The sequence below is a fragment of the Cotesia glomerata genome, linkage group LG1, assembly GCF_020080835.1.
Source record: "Cotesia glomerata isolate CgM1 linkage group LG1, MPM_Cglom_v2.3, whole genome shotgun sequence".
NCBI lineage: Eukaryota > Metazoa > Arthropoda > Insecta > Hymenoptera > Braconidae > Cotesia > Cotesia glomerata.
Window position 1 is genome coordinate 10,664,182 of NC_058158.1, and position 21,144 is coordinate 10,685,325.

The 21,144-nt window shown below is 27.8% G+C and overlaps 2 protein-coding genes and 1 long non-coding RNA gene across 6 annotated transcripts in view; 1 reads left to right on the plus strand and 2 right to left on the minus strand.

Moving 5' to 3' along the window:
- LOC123274981 (cadherin-23) overlaps positions 1 to 11,062 on the minus strand; it is a 49,293-nt gene extending 38,231 nt beyond the window's left edge. Inside the window, exon 1 of the mRNA XM_044742818.1 lies at positions 10,921 to 11,062. The gene's annotated coding sequence lies outside the window, so the exon portion shown is untranslated. The remainder of the gene's footprint in view (positions 1 to 10,920) is intronic.
- The window catches only part of LOC123274982 (tensin-4-like), a 213,405-nt gene that overhangs the window by 62,701 nt on the left and 129,560 nt on the right, over positions 1 to 21,144 (plus strand). For 3 of the 4 annotated variants that reach the window (XM_044742819.1, XM_044742821.1, XM_044742820.1), the window contains one exon: positions 371 to 451. In XM_044742819.1, the coding sequence (XP_044598754.1) occupies positions 371 to 451 (81 nt within the window). Of the gene's footprint in view, positions 1 to 370; positions 452 to 13,754; positions 13,794 to 21,144 lie in introns of those variants that run through there. The other variant, XM_044742822.1, reaches the window with a different exon arrangement.
- LOC123274985 lies at positions 18,075 to 19,700 on the minus strand. Its single transcript, XR_006511602.1, has 2 exons — positions 19,372 to 19,700; positions 18,075 to 18,201 (listed from the first exon to the last, which is right to left on the minus strand). It is a non-coding gene; the product is annotated as an uncharacterized LOC123274985 (long non-coding RNA).

The following is a 21,144-nucleotide window of genomic DNA, read 5'->3' on the forward strand; positions in this document are numbered from 1 at the left end:
ACACAACGTGATTTTACTTCCCTCATGTTTGATGAGTTGTTTTAATTGTGTTGTTAGTGATAAATAAATTTCCCACTCGCAACTCAATTGGTTTAAATCGCCCGTGTTGATTAAAGATGCATCGGAAAAAAATGATTTCATTTGTAGCATCAACATTCATCGCAACTCGTGATAAATGACTAAAAAAATCAACACAATTTGTAACTGGAAATTGATTGATAAAAAATAAAAGAAAAATATATATAATTTACTACGAACTCGGTGCGCAATAAATTGTTTTATTTATTTTTTTTTCAATGTTATTTCAACGGTATTTACATAGCAATGCAATCAATCAAATCAGAATATATGTTTATCTTTTTTCTTGCAGTATATGGGTTCGTTTCCAGTGGCGAGTCCCGATATTGCCAAGCGAGCAGAGTTTGTTCGTTCACAACTCGAAAACCTCAGGGTAAGTATTTTGAAAATTTTTTTATTTAATTTTTAAAAATTTTTTTGACTATTATTACAACGGTAACCGAGCTCTATATCCCCGACAAAATATCCTTCATACAAAAAATCCGCCAGATAAAATATATATGGATAAAAAATCCGTGGACAAAATATTTTTAGATTCTATAATATTAAAAATGTGTTAAATTGACCCTCAATTATTTATTAAAAATGTGTTGAATGAAATGTGATCTTATTAAATCCGGGTGACCCTCTATTTTTTCTCGTGCAAAAATTTCTCGCGACAAAAATTCTCAACAATAGTTTCTTAAAGGCCTTATTTCTCATTGCCAAAATTTATTCGGTAATATTTTCTGAAACAAAAATTTATTTAAATATGGCTCCGTGTCTTTATTAATCTGTAATAATTTATCACAACAAAAATTTATCACCAAAAATTTTTTATGCAAGATTTAAAAAGGGCACAACACGGTAACAAGCTTAAATGAATATTTATTTTTTAATTTTTATTGTCGTTTGTTATAATAAAATCTTTTAGAAATTTTTGAATTATAATTTTTTGTTCTGTGAGAATTTTTTATGTCAAGAAATTTTTGAGCGTGAATTTTTTGCATGTGAAATTTTATGTTCTGTTTCATACCTTCAGTAAATAAAAATTTAGTCGTATTTAATTTGTTAATTTTTGTATATTTTGCCTACGGATTTTTTATCCATGGATATTTTATCTGGTGAATTTTTAGTAGGATATTTTGTCCAGGATATTTTGTCAGGGATATTTAACCTGATAAAACAGCAAAATTTATTGTGAACAAAAAAAAATTTTCACTTTACTATGCAGTTGATATACAGGCGTATTCACAACGAAAATGCATAATACATTATTTTTTCCGTGGATTATATTTTTGTATGATTTTTACTTGCATTAAAGTATTTCAAGCACGTATTATATCCACTGTTCATTTATCCTGAGTGATACACGGTACGTTCGATGTTTATCGATTTTATTTGTGTATATACTCGAGCATGTAATCTATAAAACTAGTTTTGTTGTACTCACGTATCACTGAGGATTATTATGGATCCCGCGATTGAATTTATGATAGCACTTTAAAATATGTTTCACGTTTAAAACAATCGCCCGGTTAAGTTTGTTACTTTTATTGTAAGTGAATATTTAGCCAGAGGGCCAGTAAACACTAAAAAAAGTTAAGTGTTGACAAAGAAATTCAGACAAAACGAGGAAGAATCGGTGAGCGGCAACTTTTAAAATAAAAAGTTTAAAGGTCCCTGAGGTCTCTTAAATTGTCTTGTGGATAAACTTCCGGAAATTCCCAAGATTCTCAAGTTTTAGTTAAAGCCCAAACTTTGTAATTTTTGGGAATTTTTTTTTATAACTACAAGTATGAATAATAAAATAAATATTATTTATTTTGTTTTTATATTTATCATTTTTATGTTCATAAAGTTATCTTTTGGTAACGGTGGAAATAGAGTCGCGTCAAATGTAGTCAAGTGAAAATTACACTCGAATAATTTTCTCAGACGAGTTGACACAACAACTGATAACTTCAGTTTGTCGTCACAATACTTATTTACATTTCTCGACAGTATTATCCATAAATTTTGCTCCTTTTCACCCTCTGACTTCTACCACTTAAATATTAAGTGTTATTCTCAAACTTTACCATTTGCATTGACTTTAAAATTTTAATATTTTGTTGATGAATTTTTTTTCATTCAATATTAATATTAAAAAATTAATAACCCATAAATTTTATCAATAGAAGAGGTATGAATTGAAAAGAAAAAGCATAAGCAAATTTTTTCTTATTTATAAATTGATGAAAAACTACACAAGTTTTTCAATCTCTGTATAAAAAGTGAAAGCAAAAAAACGTAAGGAATTTTACTTCGTCATTGGTATTTTAAATCGAGGGATTCACTATACCATCGGAATTCAATTTGATCGACTGAAAAAAATCCAATAACATTCTTTGCTGGTTGGACGAAATATTTGCATAATACTGATGTAAACTCTAGTTTATAACCAATATAGAAAGGACACCACTTTTATCGTCATTCTAATCATACGATCGATTAAAATAATAAAAATTCATTTCTTCAGATAAATTCACCCGGAAATAAAAGGAATTTCTATTCTTGTAAGATCAAACCCATTAAACGAGGTCGTAATTAACATTTGGACCCCCTAAATGCCTCGAGCTAAGTATCTAGGACAAATTACGGATAATTTATTATTATTAGATTACTATGCAGCACTATTAATAGCAATCGTCCAAGTAAAAGCTTATATTTTTGGAGAAAGAGTCTCTGCTTTGCTCGTCGACGTACAACACTATTTATTATTTCTTATCGCAATAATGGGAATGTGGATGGTGCTTGAGAAGTGGAGCCAGCGAGAAAAAGGAAAAAGATGGTGGTACTCATAGAGAAAATGCTGGTACATTCTTACGCAGATCACGAGATTCTGTCACATGATATAGGGGATCTCAACGAGATAATAAACTTGCCCTTAAATTTTTTCACTCAGCTTATCATATATAATTATTCATTTATTTTATACACTTTCTCTTTTATCATAAATATTATCGATTTATTTTCCTTGAAAAAAATTTTTTTTCCATATTTATCCTTATCAAAATTTTTATCTGTCCATATATGACTTAAAAATTGGTCATATATAAGCACAGTAAGACATACTTAAATTAATAATTTCCAAAATTACTTTATATGCCAATATAGAACTTTTCTACAATTTATAGTTACAAAAAATATCGACAGGTGGCGCATGATCACTAAATCTTCTCACTACTAGAAAGTTAAGCTTGAAGTATATAGTAATTAACTAAAAATTAATTTTTTTACTGTTGTAAAAATCTTATCTGACATTAATTTATAGTTCAACCATTGGTTAAATTAAATTGTTTAAGTAACGTTTTAATTGGACGAAAACATTTCTAATAAAAATAAAAAATTGAGATATTTTTGTATTTATACATGTAGCCTGATATGGTCTTATTGGTAATATATAAATTTTTTTAACGGATCTAAAAGTGAAAGAAATTACTTTATATGCCCATATAGAACTTATCTACCAATTCCAGTTTCAAAAAATTCCGCTAGTTGGCGCTTGGTCGCTAAATCTTCTCGCTACTAGAAAGTTAAGCTTGAAGTATATGGTTATTAACTAAAAATTATTTTTTTCACTGTTCTAAAAGTCTTATCTGATATTAATTTTTAATTTAATCATTTCTTTTATTAAATTGTTCAAATAAAACATCATAATTGACAAAATAAAACATTAAAATATTTTTTTAACGAGTCTAAAAGTGAAACAAATGATTTTATAGTATATTGTTTGGTGTGTATGATATGATAAATTTAGGAAAAGACACAACAAGTCGTCAGCAACGGCACTATGTGTGCAAAGCCTTATTCACGTGGTGAAGCAGGCGGCGTGAGGACGGGGGCCAAGATGTGAGGCTGACACTATACACACTATATACTAGCTTATGTTTTCATCGTGGAATGAAGGAACACACGTTTGCGAACGAAAGTTCAACGAACTGATGAGAATGCCGGTTGGACACAGAGCCGTTTCGAAGTTTCAGGTGATGTGGTGCGTTTGTTCACCAGCAGTCTTTAAAAAAGTGTATCAAATGCATTTTTCATGTCCCCGGCGTTGGCATCAGCGTATCCCAGCTCTGAGTCATGTTTCAAAGCGGCGAAATTTCAAATTACAAATAAATTGACAATTAATGCGTCTAATTTTCATTTTGACTGTCTATATATCTATCTGGATTAAATCTCGCGCTCTTGATTATAGATCGTTGAATTGGAAATGTCGACAGGTGATAATTTGCCAGACTGCTAGCTAGCTGGCTCTTCTCTCTATTGTAATAGAAATATGAGCGAAATTGTGGAAACACGAGACTATAAACTCCACCGTGAAATAAATGTATCCCATTTTTTGGATTTCTCCTCTGATGTGATGTTCTCGGCGCTATATTATCACGTGAGTATCGAATTCTCTCCACAGTGGGTCTAGATTCACGCTTTTATGTCAATGGATTTCGGTGGAGGATTTAGGTTACCGAATGGAAGTGCCGCTAGATAGCTGCGCTCAGATTCGTATTTTAAAGCTAGTTAATAAATTTTTTGGCAAATTTTTATTTTTGTCTCCGCTTTTTCTTTTTCTTTCCGCTTCTCTCTGGACTTTATGTATTTTATCGATCTAACGTCCCACGTAAAAATGGTTCTACTGTACACAAATGTTCACGTGCTACCGAATAAATTTCTTGAGCTTAAACTCTGGGATATTGTGTTTTAAAAAACGTTTTATTTATCTTTCGGATTCACAGTCACTTTTAAATACACACTCAATAAATAAGTTTTTGTCACGATTTTTTTTATTCCAGAATAATAATAAAATAAAAAAAAAATAATAATAATCATATGGTAAGTGAAATTTAATTAAAGTAATGCAAAAAGTGTCAAAAGGATTTTTTATAGAGTATGATGAGGCATCTAATGAAAATTTAATGAAAAACAAAAATAAAAATAAACTATTACATCCCCATGTGTTTTTCAAGGAACAAAAATTCCGTGGCAATAGTCTCGACAAAGGGAAGAAGAATGATAAAGAGTAAAGAGACAATAAAGTGAAAAATGAGAGAAAATAATTGGGGGAAAAAACGTTATTTAACTGCCTTTATATTTAAGCGGTAGAAATAAAAAAATTATTTTATATTTATTGCTAGAAATTTTTCACAAATGGACGGAATTTTATCGTCATTCATAAGCGAGAAAAAATTACCATTCATCAGTCATCAAAGTCTGGGATTTTTAAAAAATTTCTTGCTCTCTACTGCCAACACAAAATGGGGTTAGCCGTATTAATAATTCAGTCTATTAATTAAATTAGTTATCGAACATTTTTCATTATCGGTAATATTTTATTTACACTGAAGGTCAAATTGCATTTTATAGTTTTAAAAAAAAAAATAGTAGTATAGATGAGTGGTTATATTTTATACTTCTATTTTTCAATCTCGCTTTCGCTATTTCACGAGCGAAAATTCACGAGACTGTGGTTTGCGCCGATCAACTGAAATATATACACAATATGAAAGTTTTTATTCGTTATAGGTTATTTTTTTCGGTCTTTAGTATCGCCATAAAATATTCCCGGATTTTTTACGAGTCTGATGAAAAGCTTTTTAAAAGTAATTGCATGTTTCAATTTATTTATTATTTCCCGTCAGTTTTTTAAAAGTGCGTTGTAAAAACATTATTTAAAGAATAATAATTGCTATTATATGTGTTGTGTAATTGAAAAATAATTAAATTTTATAAAATTTTTCGAAAGACTTGACGTAGACCATGAAATTAACGTAGATGAGCACAAGCAAGCAAGTTGAAAATCCACGGAGCATGACCTAAGGTAATCAAATTATAGTAGAGTTACAGAAGCTGACGTAGATAAAATTGATGAGCGTGTTAACGAGATGTAGAATTATGTTGAGAAGGATTATTATCATCTAAATTTTTAACGTTTCAATCCATACCGTCTTATATTTATGAAAAATGTATCAAATTTATTATAAATCAATTTTATTATAAATAATTTTACAAAAGTGATTTTTTATTTGATAAAATTTTCAAAAGGAAAAATTTGTTTAGTTAATTTGTAATTAAAATTTATATTATCAAAAGAATAAGAAAAATTTTGTTTCCAGGATAGTCATATGATAAAATCGGTTTTTTCAGTGAAATTTAGTGTCATTGCAAAGGTCTTAACTTAAATTTGTGCCTTTTCAAGGTTTCATTTTATTCTCACCGACAGTCAGTTTATTATGATAAGTATTTAGGCTGTATTCGAAAGTGCTCTATCTCTAAATACATAATTAAGAAATGACCTTGTATCTTGTGAACTATTGATATTTTTTTAAAGATATAAGCTCATACCGATGTTACACTCATCAAGACCTTTCATTTGAGTACCCACATCAATTTTTCATACATTTATATATATTATATATATGTATATATGAAAAATATATCAAAAATGCATGTGGGTACTCAAATGAAAGCTCTTGATGAATGTAACATCGGAATGAGCTTATATCTATATGTTCCCTTTCAACTTCCACTAACGAGTACTAACTTCGCTGCATCTGCTCCTATTTATCGTTTAATGTATGCTTTTAACTTGTTTTATAAAATTGATAACAGCCTTGACATCCACACGATAAATAATGTTGGCTCTCTTGCAAAACTTTGTTCCTCAATTGGACACTGACTTAGTGCATCCTATCTAATTGTTAATTACTATCAAATAATATATGATCAATTTATTAGATAAAGCATAGACTTACTACTATTAATTTTATATTTAAGCTTTACTATAATAAAACAATTGTTATATTCATTTCTTTTTCTATGGAACCCAATCATTGGCATTGCTGCAGGGTTCAATGTACTGTTAAATAAATAAATAAATAAATAAATATCTTCAAAAACGTCAATATTTAAGAAAGTACAGTGCAATTTAACAAAAGTCATTATGTAATAAAGCAAAATTTTATTTATTTACAGTTCACAAGTCACGGCAGTCACATAGTGACTGCAAGGTTGCTAGTTTGTAATTAAAATAATTATTAATTAAAGATAAAAAAGAGATTAAGAATATTCTAAGAAAATATTCCATTCCCTTTAATATTTTTATTTCATCTTGATCTATGCTTCTGGGTATTTTTTCCTTTCGCGTTTGTCGGAGGCAATGGCAGGATATTAAAGTAGGTACATAGGTACATCCCGACGTTTACTGTAGAATGTAAATATCCGGTTGATGTTCTATGGATATAAACATCTAAATGTATATAAATGCTCTAGGAAAAACCCTATATATAAATATATATTTACATTTGCTTCCATATCTGTGTGGTACATGTTCATCCTTTGAATGCAACGACAACAATTTACAATGAGAGAATGACGGACGAATGGACATGCGCATCAAGCCTTGCAATCAATCTATTTCTACATTATATATATATATATATATATATATATATATATATATATATATATATATATATATATATATATATATATATATACTCTAGATATTTTTCAATGAGCCCACTTGAATAAATGAAAATTTTTTTTATTTGTAAGATAAAATATGACTCTTGGATTGTTGGTTTTTTTTAATAAGTAAATGGCAATTACGAATATTGAAAATTTCAGAGGAAAATAGTTTGGCTCTAATTTCAATTGTTTGTTTTTTATATTATCATTGTTATTATTGTTATTATTGAAAGAGTTGGTTTATGGAACAGCGGGATGAGTAAGTGGCCGTTGGATGTCACTGCGAAATTAAGAATCTCATAAAACGGGCTCCGCAGCTAAATTTATGAATTCCAATGACGAGCAATATTCTGTAGCCGTTCTTTAGTAGGGTTAATAAAGACCACCCCGGGAAAACACACACATCCTTACACACTCGAGCAAGTACAATGTTCACCGTGTTCAAGTTCTGTTGGCCAGAGGTAATTTTCCCCGTGATACTACCCATGGGATTTAGTAGTTTTTATCCCGAGACAAATTTATTTATCGACAAGAATACTGTCATTATTATAAAGCTAAAATTCAGTGTATAATCAAATTCTCTGATATATATTTTTAGCTTTAAAAATTTTAAGTACTATTTAATGTAAAGTTTATTTTAAAAGTCATTAAATGTAACATGTACCATGAATTTTTTTTTAATCAACAAAAAAAAGATAAAAGATCTTGAATTTTTTTTTTTTTACAAATCTATATTATTAAGAGAATAAGAAAAATTTTGTTTCCAGGATAATTATATCATAAAATCGTTTTTTTTTTTTTTTAGTGAAATTTAGTGTCATTGCAAAGGTCTTGATTTGAATTTGTGCCTTTTTAAGGTTTCATATCATTCTCACCAATAGTCAATTTATTATAATAAGTGTTTAAGCTGCATTTGAAAATGCTATATCTCTAGATACGTAATTAAGAAATGACCTTTTATCTTGTGCAATATTGACATTTTTAAAGATATAAGCTCATTTCGACGTTGCACTCATCAAGACCTTTCATTTGAGTACCCACATCAATTTTTCATATATTTATATATATTATATATATATGTATATATGAAAAATATATCAAAGTGCATGTGGGTACTCAAATGAAAGCTCTTGATGAGTGTACAATTGGGATGAGCTTATATCTTTAAAAAAGTCAATAGTTAAGAAAGTACAGTTCAATTTAACGAAAGCCATTATTTAATAAAGCAAAATTTTATTTATTCATAGTTCACAAGTCACGGCAGTCACATAGTGACTGCAAGATTGCTAGTAAAAAATTAATTCGATAAAAAAAATTTTTTTTTTCTATGAATTAAACAACTAAAAATATTTTATTGCTTTGAATAAATTTTATTTGATCCAAAAATTTTGTTTTTTATTGTTTAAGACAAAAAATTTTTAGTTAAAAATTTTTTTTTTAATCAATTTAATTTTTTTATCAATAAAAAAAAATTAAATCTTTTATTTCGAATGAAATGATAAGTTGTTGGAGATTTTATTTTAATTAAAAAATAAATGCAAATAAATAATGTTCGATAAGCTCATTCACTCGCAGCAAACATACATGCAGGAGAATCCCATTGACTGTTGGTAGGTCAAAAGTTAGATAAAATAAAGTAGAGAGATAGAGAGTAGAGCTAATATATATGTATACCCACTCGCAAAAGGATTCTCTTCAATACCGCCCACGCAACTGGCTCGCATCTATGGCTCCTTATCTGTCCGTTATCTACAGGCATTCGAATACGATGCAGGTCTCCAGTATTTCTATTCGTACTTCTATGTAGCATACATGCACACAGTTACTTTGTATGTATGCTGCGCTGCAATGTTGATCTCGGTCCGATGCAAAGGTAAAAAGATGATGAAAATAAAGAAGTAAGAAAATATAAGGGAGAAAAAGAAGAGGGTTGAAAGACAGAGAAAATAGTTTTTCACATATTACTTTCTTTGGAGCTTCTGTATGCGAATCCACGCGTATCTCACATACTTCTGTCTTCTGTCTTCTGTTTTCTGTCCTCGTAGCTCGTATCGTCTGAGTCGGAGTCTGAGAAAAGACGTCGCTCCTCTGCTCGGTGAAACGGCTCTGGTTACGCGGCTTCTACAGAATAGAGATCGGGCCAAGATGTCTGTACTTTACGCTGGACACGAGCCCACTCTATATATCTAAGTATTCATGATATTTATCATTATCATATGTAATATATATTTATCATATGTGAGCTATACTAAGACGCTTTATTGATTTCTCTTCTCGGCTTACTTCGAACTCGTGGAGAAAAAAATTTTATTGTGAAATAAATATAAGTTTAAAATTCATTTGATATTAAATTATTTTAACTAGCAACCTTACAGTCACTATGTGTCTTGTGAACTATAAAAAAATAAAATTTTGCTTTATTAAATAATGACTTTTGTTAAATTGCACTGTACTTTCTTAAATATTGATATTTTTAAAGATATAATCTCATCCCGATGTTACACTCATCAAGAGCTTTCATTTGAGTACCCACATGCATTTTTGATATATTTTTCATATGTACATATATATAATATATATAAATATATGAAAAATTTATGTGGATACTCAAATGAAAGGTCTTGATGAGTGTAACATCGGGATGAGCTTATATCTTTAAAAATGTCAATACTTTACAAGATACAAGGTCGTTTCTTAATTATGTTAAATTGCACTGGAGTTTCTTAAATATTGACGTTTTTAAAGATATAAGCTCATCCCAATGTTACACTCATCAAGAGCTTTTATTTGAGTACCCACATGCATTTTTATATATTTTTCATATATACATATATATAATATACATAAAATATATGAAAAATTGATGTGGGTACTCAAATGAAAGGTTTCGATGAGTGTAACATCAGGATGAGCTTATATCTTTAAAAATGTCAATACTTTACAAGATACAAGATCGTTTCTTAATTATGTTAAATTGCACTGGAGTTTCTTAAATATTGACGTTTTTAAAGATATAAGCTCATCCCAATGTTACACTCTTCAAGAGCTTTTATTTGAGTACCCACATGCATTTTATATATTTTCATATATACATATATATAATATACATAAAATATATGAAAAATTGATGTGGGTACTCAAATGAAAGGTTTCGATGAGTGTAACATCAGGATGAGCTTATATCTTTAAAAATGTCAATACTTTACAAGATACAAGATCGTTTCTTAATTATGTTAAATTGCACTGGACTTTCTTAAATATGTGACTGTTAATTTTAATGTCATAAAAACTGAACTAGTTCTCAATAAATATTAAAAAAAAAAAATTTTATACAACTTTAGATTTTTCACTTACCACATGATGAAAGTTGATTTCTTGAAGTGCTCCAAAAAGAAGAACTGAAACACTTAATCACTTTTCAACTCTCAAGACACGTATTAAATATTTTAATTAAACACTTGATTACTTATAGTATTAACTACTCACTATTATTATTAACTCACTATTATTATTAATGTTATTTGTGTCATAAATATTTTAAAAACATTTTAATAAACATTAGACAATTATTATTATTTAAAAAAAATGATAGCGAAGTTAGCAGACATTTAATCATTTTTATATTTTTTTCATTAATTAAATTAGAACTAAAAAAATATTATAAACAATTCCATGCATTGTTTTTTAAATTTCCTACATGTGAAATTAAAAAAAAATTTTTTTGTCATAAATTTTTCAATAAAAAGAATTCTAAAAATTGTCAGGTGTCTGCTAACTTTATTTTCTTTTATTAAAAAAATAAAATTTCTGAAGAAAAAAAAATATCAACTTTTAGAAAATTGAAAAATTTCGAAATTTATAATTTATTTAATAATAAATTAATTAAATTAATCAAGTTTATTATTAAAATAGTCTCGTGTGAATTAAAATGTTCTAAAGTTCGATTGTAACTTATAAAAAAATAATTTACCGTTCATCTTTGACAAACAAAAAAAAAACTAGTGTGACGGACAATGTCCAGAGCAGTGAGCATGAAATTTATAACACAAACTTTATTTCTTCATTAAAAGTCATTCATTCGTTCAATCCATCAATAAACATCAATTATGTTTGCATATTATTATTATTTACGCATTATTTAACAATAATATTCATTTATTTGACCGAAATGTCAAAAAAAACAACAATGACGCGGCAGTTTCCGAGCAATCTGCCTGAAGTTGGCGACAGAAGCACTTATAGTTCTTATTTCTGCCGATAGCGGGCATGCGTGAGAGAATTCAAATTTATTGGTCGATTGAGCGACGCTCTGATTGGTCGATTTTAAATTTTAACCGTTGACTCGAAGCAATAATTCCCAGATTGCTCACCAGAGTCAACAATTGTTAAAATGTCGCGTCATTGTTCTCGGATCATCATCCGGACGGTTTTAATTGATCAAATAATTAAATACTCGATTAAAATTGAAAGTTATTTTATAAAAATGGAAAGTAGGTTTGAATTATTAATAATATGTAAAAATTTTTATTAGCATCCTCCATAAAACTGCGAGAGGTTGAATCATAATTTTGTTGAGTCATTTTGGCAAGTGTAAAAAAAAATGAGAATAAAAGTAGAGCAAAAAATAATTTATTAAATAAATAAAGAAGTGAAATATTCGTCGAAAAATTAATCGATAAATTTCTCGGAAGTGAAGGCTTGGAATTTTGTTCCTAGCTTTAGACAGATTTTATTGTTATGATTATTGTGATGGTGAAATTAACTAACAGGTGATTTTTAGAAATTTTTTTGATAAATAAATTACTATAAAAATAATTTTTAAATAAATAAATTATTAAATGAAAATTAATTTAGGAAATAATTGATAATTTTAAGAATTTTTGTAACAAATAAATTGTGACAAGAAAAATTATAGAAAAAATTGACTTAGAAATTTTAAAAAACTAAGAATGAAATTTTTTTTAAATAATTTGTTGGAACAAATTTGTTTATTAAAAAAAATTTGCTCCGAAAAATTATTTCTAAAAAATTGGATTTTTTATTTTTTTAATTTTCTAAATGTCAATTTTTTTTTCCATAATTTATTTGTTAGAAAAATTCTAAAAAATGTTAGATGTCTGTTAAATTAATTTTCATTGTAATTTTTTGACAATATTTTCTATTTAGTAATTTTTTTTTAAGCAAAAAAAATTTTAGATGTTTACTAATTTCAGTTTTATTATGATTATTATTATTATTGTTATTTATGCTACCGTGATTTTTATATCAATGAACATAAAATGATAGTGATATTAATTGTTGATTAAAAATAGAAAAGTGAAAAGAAACCAAGTAAATATTTTCAAAGTGTGATTTTGTAGTTCAGTGTTATTGTTTTAATTGTAATTTTTAAGTGCGTAATTATAGTGAGTAATTATTGCTAGTGTCAGTGAAGTGCTCAGAAGAAATTAACGCCATTGTTGGATTACATGAAGAAATAAATACATTTGTTATCAGCATGTAATTATCATAACTAATATGCAACTGGTGAGTACTTTTTAGTTACCTCAAAATTTATTTAGTAATTAATTTAAAAATTAATTCAATTTTTTTTACAGATATTCTGTGAATTTGATTATTTTGGAGATTCAGGTATTATGTGATACAAAAATAGTATATTACGAACGACAATTTTTGGTTTGTTTTATTAAAAATTAGAAATTATAAACATACCAAAAAAAAATTTAGTGCAATTTAAAAAATTATTTCGGCTTTAAGTTAGTAAATAATTTTTGCTAGTTTAAAAATCATAGAAATTTGATAATATTATTATTATTTTAACTCTTCCTATTTTTTAAAATTTATTTAACTCCAAAATTGTCAAGTATCTGTAGTAATAAACCAAGCAGATACTGACAATTTTTAAAATTGCTTTTCATAGTTGAATGATTAATCAGAAAACAATCAATAAATTCCATGAATAAAATCTTTAAATTATTTGTATGTATTTTTCAAAATTTATTTTATTTAAAATTAATATTTATGATAGTAAATTGAAAAGTTATTAATTAATTGATTATCTATTTAAATAATTAAATAACTAGAGGAAAAATAAATCACAAAATTGCACACATGATTTTTTTTTTTTGAATAATTTAAAGAAAAAATTGTCGACTGTCTACTATTAATTTCACAAATACCTTCTTTCAATTGTATCATGTATCATGGTCTTCATCAGCCAACAGTTGGTGAGTAGTTAAAAAAATTATTAAAATTAAAATAAAATTTACAAAAACCAAAATAAAATGTTTTGGCATTAAGTTAGTTTTTTTTTACGGTTCTCCCAAAAAAATGAGAATGACATTATGCAAAAAAATTTTTTTTATTTTTGATAATTAATTCACTAGATTAAAAATAATAAACTTGTAGTACAAGTATCAAGTACATTTAAAAACTAATTATTACTACGTCCGTACTAAGAATTTAAAGAGCGTTATTTAATTAATTTAATAAATAAATTTAGTTTGAGAATTTAGATTACCTTTTTTGCACATTGAATTAGTGTTTGATGGACAATAATTTAATCAATATTATCATTTGTGTCACCGAACTGGAAATCATCAAACTTGCGAAACTAATTGTATAAATTATAAAAATATTCGTACAAATAAAATAATAATAATTATTATTATTTGAATTGTTAGTCAGGAGATAAAGGCTGAAATTATATATTCATGATAAAACCTAATTCTCCGCGTGGGTGGATGCTGGATGAATCGTGTGTCTATCGTTGAAATAAAATGAAATGAAACAAAAAAAACTGTGTGCGTACATTAAAAGAGCATATTCGCGGAATTCGATAACTCGTTTGTCCGGTGTCATACATTTATAGTCATATAGTTGTACAAACTCTGATACAGGATGAATATTTATTATATCCATTGAATCGTCCAAGTGGAAATAATATCATGGGTTGATTAATTTAACATTTATGTGATGTATAATGTGTGACTGATATAATATATAATGTATAATCAGAAGGGATTCAAGTAGAGTAGCATCGTCCAGTCGGTTGTGGTTTTAAAATTAAATTTCCAGCTGGCAAATCTCGGTTTGCCCTTTTCAGAATACCTAAATACATGAATTAGTCTTATAATTAGATTTAACATTGTAATTCACTCCGTGAATACGTCACTAATTGTGAAATAAATTGAGACTGCATTGAAGGATTAATTCGTCTTGCTCAACTGCGGATTCAACACCCAAGTTTTCGAGCTGTCTCATTAACGATTCAATGTCCAGATAAAATTGATTGCGGTTACACAACTTTTTAATCATCATCGCGATATAAAAATTACTAGCAACCTTGCAGTCATTATGTGACTGCCGTTGTAAACTATAAATAAATGAAATTTTGCTTTATTAATTAATGATTTTTGTTAAATTGCACTGTACTTTTTTAACTATTGACGTTTTTAAAGATATAAGCTCATCTCGAAGTTACACTCATCAAGAGCTTTCATTTGAGTACCCACATGCATTTTTGATATATTTTTCATATATACATATATATAATATATATTTTAAAGATATAAGCTCATCCCGAAGCTACACTTATCAAGAGCTTTCATTTGAGTATCCACATGCATTTTTGATATATTTTTCATATATACATATATATAATATATATAAATATATGAAAAATCGATGTGGGTACTTAAATGAAAGGTCTTGATGAGTGTAACATCGGGATGAGCTTATATCTTTAAAAATGTCAATAGTTCACGAAATACAAGGTCATTTCTTAATTATGGATCTATTTTTGAATAATGGCCACAAAGTTTTGCTTATTCTTATAATAACATAAATTATTCGTTCGTAAAAGAACAAAAATTTAGTTCATTTTTCAATTTTAAATTATTTTTTATATAAAATTTTGAATTTAAAATTAATACAAATTTTTTTCACAAAAAATTGATTAAAAAATAAATTCTTTTAAAGAATTTAATCATTTGAAATCAATCAGAAATTTTTTATTAAATATAATCAAGCTGTTGAAAATAATTTTTCTTATCTCAATAATTTTCCCCTCAACTAAACTCAATTTTTTTATCAGCAAAACTGAGTAAAATTCTAAAAGTCGTAGCCGCAGAAGTAAAGAAGGAAGTCCAACATTAAAAGACTGATGATCTGGGCTCTGGGCTGGCTGTACTGTCCGAAGCACTTGACAAGAGCACGGATGAACGAGCCCGATCCTTCTCGAGCTTACAGCCTGTCAATATCATTGTCAATGCTCATTGGGTATATTATTGCAAAAGACTCGCTCATGTACCTAACCACGGAGTTAATCGGGTATGAATTCAGCGGGCACAGAGAGAGGCATATCTAACTCCTGTTGAAGACAGTTGATGAGGAAGAGATCAGTTGGATGAGCACATTTTGCTGGTTCACTGTGATGCGATTCACCGGCATCGCCAATATGTATAAGGTGGGCTTGCTTGCTCTGCTCGGTGGATATGAGCTCCAAGGGTTTGCTGTGTCTATATCCAGAGCAGAGGAGGGCGCACCAAAAGGGGTATTTACACTTGAATACGAGCGCTTTGGCTTATCGTCGCTCCAGCGGGAGTATGGCGAGGATATATTGGTTCCGTTAAAGACCTGATGAAGGCTTGGGACGATATCAAACTTATGTGTCTAGGGATCCCAAGTTTTAGAGAGGGCAATCCGGAGAAAGAACAGACCGAGGGACTCTACGGTATAAAGAGAGAGACGTCTGTCCGCCAGAATATTCCACTCGATAATCCAACAGTCTGTTTACCTACGTACATCAACTGTCATTTTTTACTCTTTTTTGTTTACACTTTTCACTTTTTAGTCGAGCTAATACTGCGCTCTATCTTTTTCCCTTTTATTTTATTTTGGATAAGAGGAATCGTGTGTCAGAGAATTTTTCAGTATTTTGCTTTTATATGTTGAAGTTAAAACTTTTATTTAGCTACATATTGAATTCGGGAGATTGAAAAAATTTTAAAGTTTGGTTAAAATGTTGAGCGTTAGAAAAATTTTTAAAGTGCATTAAATAGATTATTTCAAAGTTTTTTTTGTTGAGACTTTAGATAAAGTTATTTTTGTTGGAAGTTTATATTTTTGTGAGATCATGTGTACTTGGTTATATTTTATAAAAAATGAAGCTCATTTATAGAAAGTTTTTAAATAATTTTATAGATAAAATTATATGATTGAAATAATTATTTACTAGCAACCTTGCAGTCACTATGTGACTGCCGTGATTTGTGAACTATAAATAAATAAAATTTTAGTTTATTAAATAATGATTTTTGTTAAATTTCACTGTACTTTTTTAACTATTGACGTTTTTAAAGATATAAGCTCATCCCGAAGTTATACTCATCAAGAGCTTTCATTTGAGTACCCACACGCATTTTTGATATATTTTTCATATATACATATATATAATATATATAAATATATGAAAAATTGATGTGGGTACTCAAATGAAAGGTCTTGATGAGTGTAACAGCGTGATGAGCTTGTATCTTTAAAAATGTCAATAGTTTACAAGATACAAGGTCATTTCTTAATTATGTATCTAGAGATAGAGCATTTTCGAATGCAGCCTAAATGCTTATCATCATAAATTGGTGACTACCCATTTTATCATATAAATTCACTGGCCACAAAATTATGCTTATTCTCTCAATAATATAGATTATAACTCAAAAAATTTTTTGATATTTAAAAAAATGATTTAACTATTAATAAATTATTTTTCAACATTAGAAGACTTCTTAAATATTTATTAACAGTAAAATAATTTATAAAATAGAAAATTTTAATTAAATAAATTAATAAATTATTCTAAAAAAAATCCACTAGAAAATATAAATAAGAAAAAAATAACTTGAAATGTTTTATTAAAATAATTTTTTGACGTTTATGTACTGTCGGTGCTAAAAATAAAATACAAACACAATAGAATATGTTAAAAAAAATTAATACAACGATACGGCGTATTTGGCGCATGTTCAACAGAGAACTAATGCAGCTTTACACCATGAGGGGCATGGTTGACTACGAATATCCATGAATTCCGGAAACAGTTCTCTTCTCTACTCCAGTGAACCGTTTACCAACGCTTATGCGTGTGAGTCTCATAAATATCCTTGGCTTGTCCAGCAATATATTCTCAAAGGATTGTTCAAATAAAATGAAAGTACTTTTAAAATAATCTCTATTCTACCGAACATTGCTTCTATAAATAACCGTTCAGCCGTATGCGAAAAAATTTGCATATTCGATTAACGATTACTCATTTTTATCATTAATTTTTATCCCAGGATTATCTCACGAGTAAAACACGGTTTTGTTTATTAGAAAATTTTATTGTATAAATGAGACAATTTTATTTAAAAAATTAATATTATAGTGTATCATTTAAAATGAGTTATTTATTATCTTTGAGTTTCACATTTTACTACCCGCTTCTTAGTCATGCGCGATGTTTTTTCACACATTTTCCAATCCAAGTCCGTCGGTATCCCTTTGAGCAGTGCGATTTAGGAGTTTTCGTCAATGGTTCAATCGTGACGTTGTTATCTTTGTTAGGGATTTTAGAATGCAAATTATTTCGCAGTGCTGGAAATAAAACAATTCTTTTTTTATTGTTCTGATTGATGGACAAAAAAATCAAATCAATTTCAGAGAAAAAAATATCATTTTAAATAGTTTAAAAAAAATTTTTTAGTTCTTAAATAATTTTTTTGTTTAATTTTAATTGATAAAATTTCAAAATAAATTTTTCTCTTCAACCAATTTTTTTTTAATCTAAAATTTATCAAATATTTGTTACAAATTTTTACTTAGATTCTAATTATTTATATTTTAATGAAAAAAAAATAATTAAGCAGAGAAAAATTAAGAATTTTTTTTCATGAATTAAATTAATTTCTAACTTTGTTAAAATTATTTTTTTAAAAATTCATCTCCATAAAATTCACCCTTAAGTTCAAAAATACACTTATAAAATCAAAAATTTCCAACAATAAAATAAAATCTCTTTTTTTATCTCACCGACGGTAATAATTTTTACAGCATCGATACAGTTCACTAAACATTTACATTTATAGCTTGACATATATCCCTGAATGAATTCTTTGATTTATATCCTCAGTAAGTCAACACTGGGATCAAGTTTATTGATCCTATTTAAAAATATCCCGTTTAAAATTATCATACCAAAATATCCGCGGATTACTGTCACGTAAATGCGCAATTGACAGAATTTCATTAAAAAGTATGAACATTTTCGGACGAGATCAATGGCTTTGTATTTATAATACGTACTTAAATATTTTACACTATGAGTCATCATTGATGTATAATACAGAGACATTTATGATATCATTAATTCATTTTATTTATTTATTTATAAATCGCATGCAAATATTTCAACTATTTCTGTCTTCAAAAACTTATTTATTATTTATTATTATATTCCTCGCATTCTTATTAAAATAGGATAGTGTATAAACAGGAATTCGAAAGTAGCGTGTCTTGAGTTCTCGGAATAGATCTCATCGCAAAATTTAGAAATTAATCATTTAAAAGCGGATAAAGAAATATTTTTGAAGCGAATATTTCCTTGCAAAATTTATTTTTTATTTTTAACCTAGGGATTTTTTACTGTTAATGTTCACTGACCGACCGAGCATATAAAGATAGCACAACTTATTGATTTCCGTAAATATTTAACAAATCAAAAATAAATCTTCCAATTAAAAATATTTACTTATTTAAAAACCTCACCCTGATTTTTTTGCTTCGCACTGCTTAGTACAATCATTGAACCCACAAGTAGGACAATTAAGTACAAAATGAAACTTTTTGAGACGCGCATTTTAAAAAATTTATGTAACTTATTTTCGTAAAATTTCAGAGACGAATTTTTAAATTAAAATACTCGACCTGCTTGAGCGCGCAGGCATTGTGATACTGATTTAAAAATTAAGTCTTTTTATATTTCAACATCTTTCCCCATTCCCGGTGTTTTTAACCCAACTGAAAATAGCTTCGAACCATGCCTGAAATAACCCATATACATGCGGCTAATATATAAACAACCTCCAGCAAGTTTGAAAATCTCTAGTGGTTTCCGTGACCTAAAAAAATTCTATCGGTAAATAAATTATTTTTATTCTTTATAATAATTTATGTTTATAGAAAATTTATGACAACATTTTACTGATTTATTAACGGGAAGTTCAAAACAAATTAAAAATTTCCATGACGTATTATCAGAGATTTATAATACATATTATTGTATTCGATGCGTTACAATAGGATGGTAATGCGAAAACAGATTGTAAATTTAATTCGCTTAATTAAATGTGAATCGTTATTCAAAATATTATTTGGAGTGTGTTGTATCATTAATTCTCTTTCATCAAATTTATGGTTTAGTTTGTGAATATATTTTATGATAAACTTGGTACTTACTTAATTAGATATTAATCAGTAATCCGATTCGCGATAATATTATTTACAAAATAGTAATATTGATAATTTGTATTTTAATGGAGGTATGAATTGATTAGGAAGATCGGGCATGCGTAGTAATTAGGAGTAAAAATACTTTTTCTGTGATGACGCAAATGCATTTCCAGTAATCGTAAATTGGTATTAACTTGAGAATCATTTTTACTTAGTGTCACGTAAAAGGTGTAAATTGAAATTTACTAAAGCTGATAAGCTTGAGAGTTTAAAAGATTTTTTTTTAATGTAAATTATTTTAGAAATAGGTTTAATAATATACTATGCTGGTGGCATGAGTGTATATATGGTAGAGAAGATGGAAAATAAAACGGAAACTGGACCTGTCAAGGTTTCTTTATATAAAGCTCTGGAGTTTTTCTTCTTTGGATGAATACTAACCGATAAAATAACATGTGTCCAAACCATATGTAATGTAAATAATAAAAAATAATAAAAATAAATCTAAGAAATAATTTTGCTATTATAAGATCAATTTATAAAAATTTAAAGAAAAATTTGACGATACAAATTTATAAAAAAAAATAATTCAAAAATTTAATTAAAAAAAATTGATTTGTTTTAAAAATTATATAAAATTATCAAAAAACAAAAATTAGAGTTAAAACCTTTCTAATGACACCCAATTTAGCATAAAAAAATTTTTTATGCAAAAATTTCCTTTTTTTAAATATTAAGTTTATAGATAATAATAGTTTTGATTTTTACCCTGGAAGAAATGCGCTGCAAGGACTTAATAAAGATGATATGGGATAAAGTGGAAGTGAATTTGATAGAACAGAAATTGCAGGAGGGCCTGCTCCACCTTCAAGCTACAATGAGAGAGGAAGAAAACAAAAAAATCATGGAATCGTCCTACAACCCTAGGTTTAAATTTCTCAAGACTAGTATGGAAACTGAACCGTATTGGATAGACAGAAAATCACCAAGTTGGATGAAACTAGCCTGGTGCAGAATCAGATGCGGCAACATAGGAAAGGCAGGAAAAAAGGGCTACAGGGATTGGCTATGTCGTTTATGCCAAGGTGA